The sequence below is a fragment of the Myotis brandtii genome, unplaced genomic scaffold (assembly GCF_000412655.1).
Source record: "Myotis brandtii unplaced genomic scaffold, ASM41265v1 scaffold691, whole genome shotgun sequence".
NCBI classification, from domain to species: Eukaryota; Metazoa; Chordata; class Mammalia; order Chiroptera; family Vespertilionidae; genus Myotis; species Myotis brandtii.
In genome coordinates, this window is record NW_005370704.1 from 1,292,665 (window position 1) to 1,293,040 (window position 376).

Consider the following 376-nt stretch of genomic DNA (forward strand, 5'->3'; position numbering starts at 1 on the left):
CCCCGCCGTCCAGGACCCAGCTGGACCCTCTGCCTCCCCCTCCCCCCCTCTGCTGCACCTGCTCTGTGCCCTTGGCCTTCCTCTGATGGGCTGTGCTCCTGCAGGGCAGCGGTTCCGTGGACGGGAGCCCCCTGCTGTCCACATCTGGTGCTAGCACCCCCGGCCGTGGTGGGCGGAGGCAGCTCCCCCAGACTCCACTGACACCCCGGCCCAGCGTCACCTACAAGACGGCCAACTCCTCGCCTGTGCACTTCGCTGGGGCCCAGGGCAGCCTCCCCCCCTTCTCCCCGGGCCGGCTCAGCCGGGGCCTTTCGGAACACAACGCCCTGCTCCAGAGAGACCCCCTGGGCCAGCCCCTGGCCCCCAGCTCCAGGAT

At 71.3% G+C, this 376-nt stretch overlaps 1 protein-coding gene across 1 annotated transcript in view; it reads left to right on the forward strand.

Annotated features, from left to right (window-relative positions):
• The window catches only part of CACNA1B (calcium channel, voltage-dependent, N type, alpha 1B subunit), a gene marked incomplete at its 3' end in the record, with an annotated part of 138,429 nt that extends 138,058 nt beyond the window's left edge, over positions 1–371 (forward strand). The window contains exon 44 of the mRNA XM_014529697.1: positions 105–371. Coding sequence (XP_014385183.1) covers positions 105–371 — 267 coding nt within the window. The remainder of the gene's footprint in view (positions 1–104) is intronic.
• Positions 372–376: the final 5 nt, after the last annotated feature.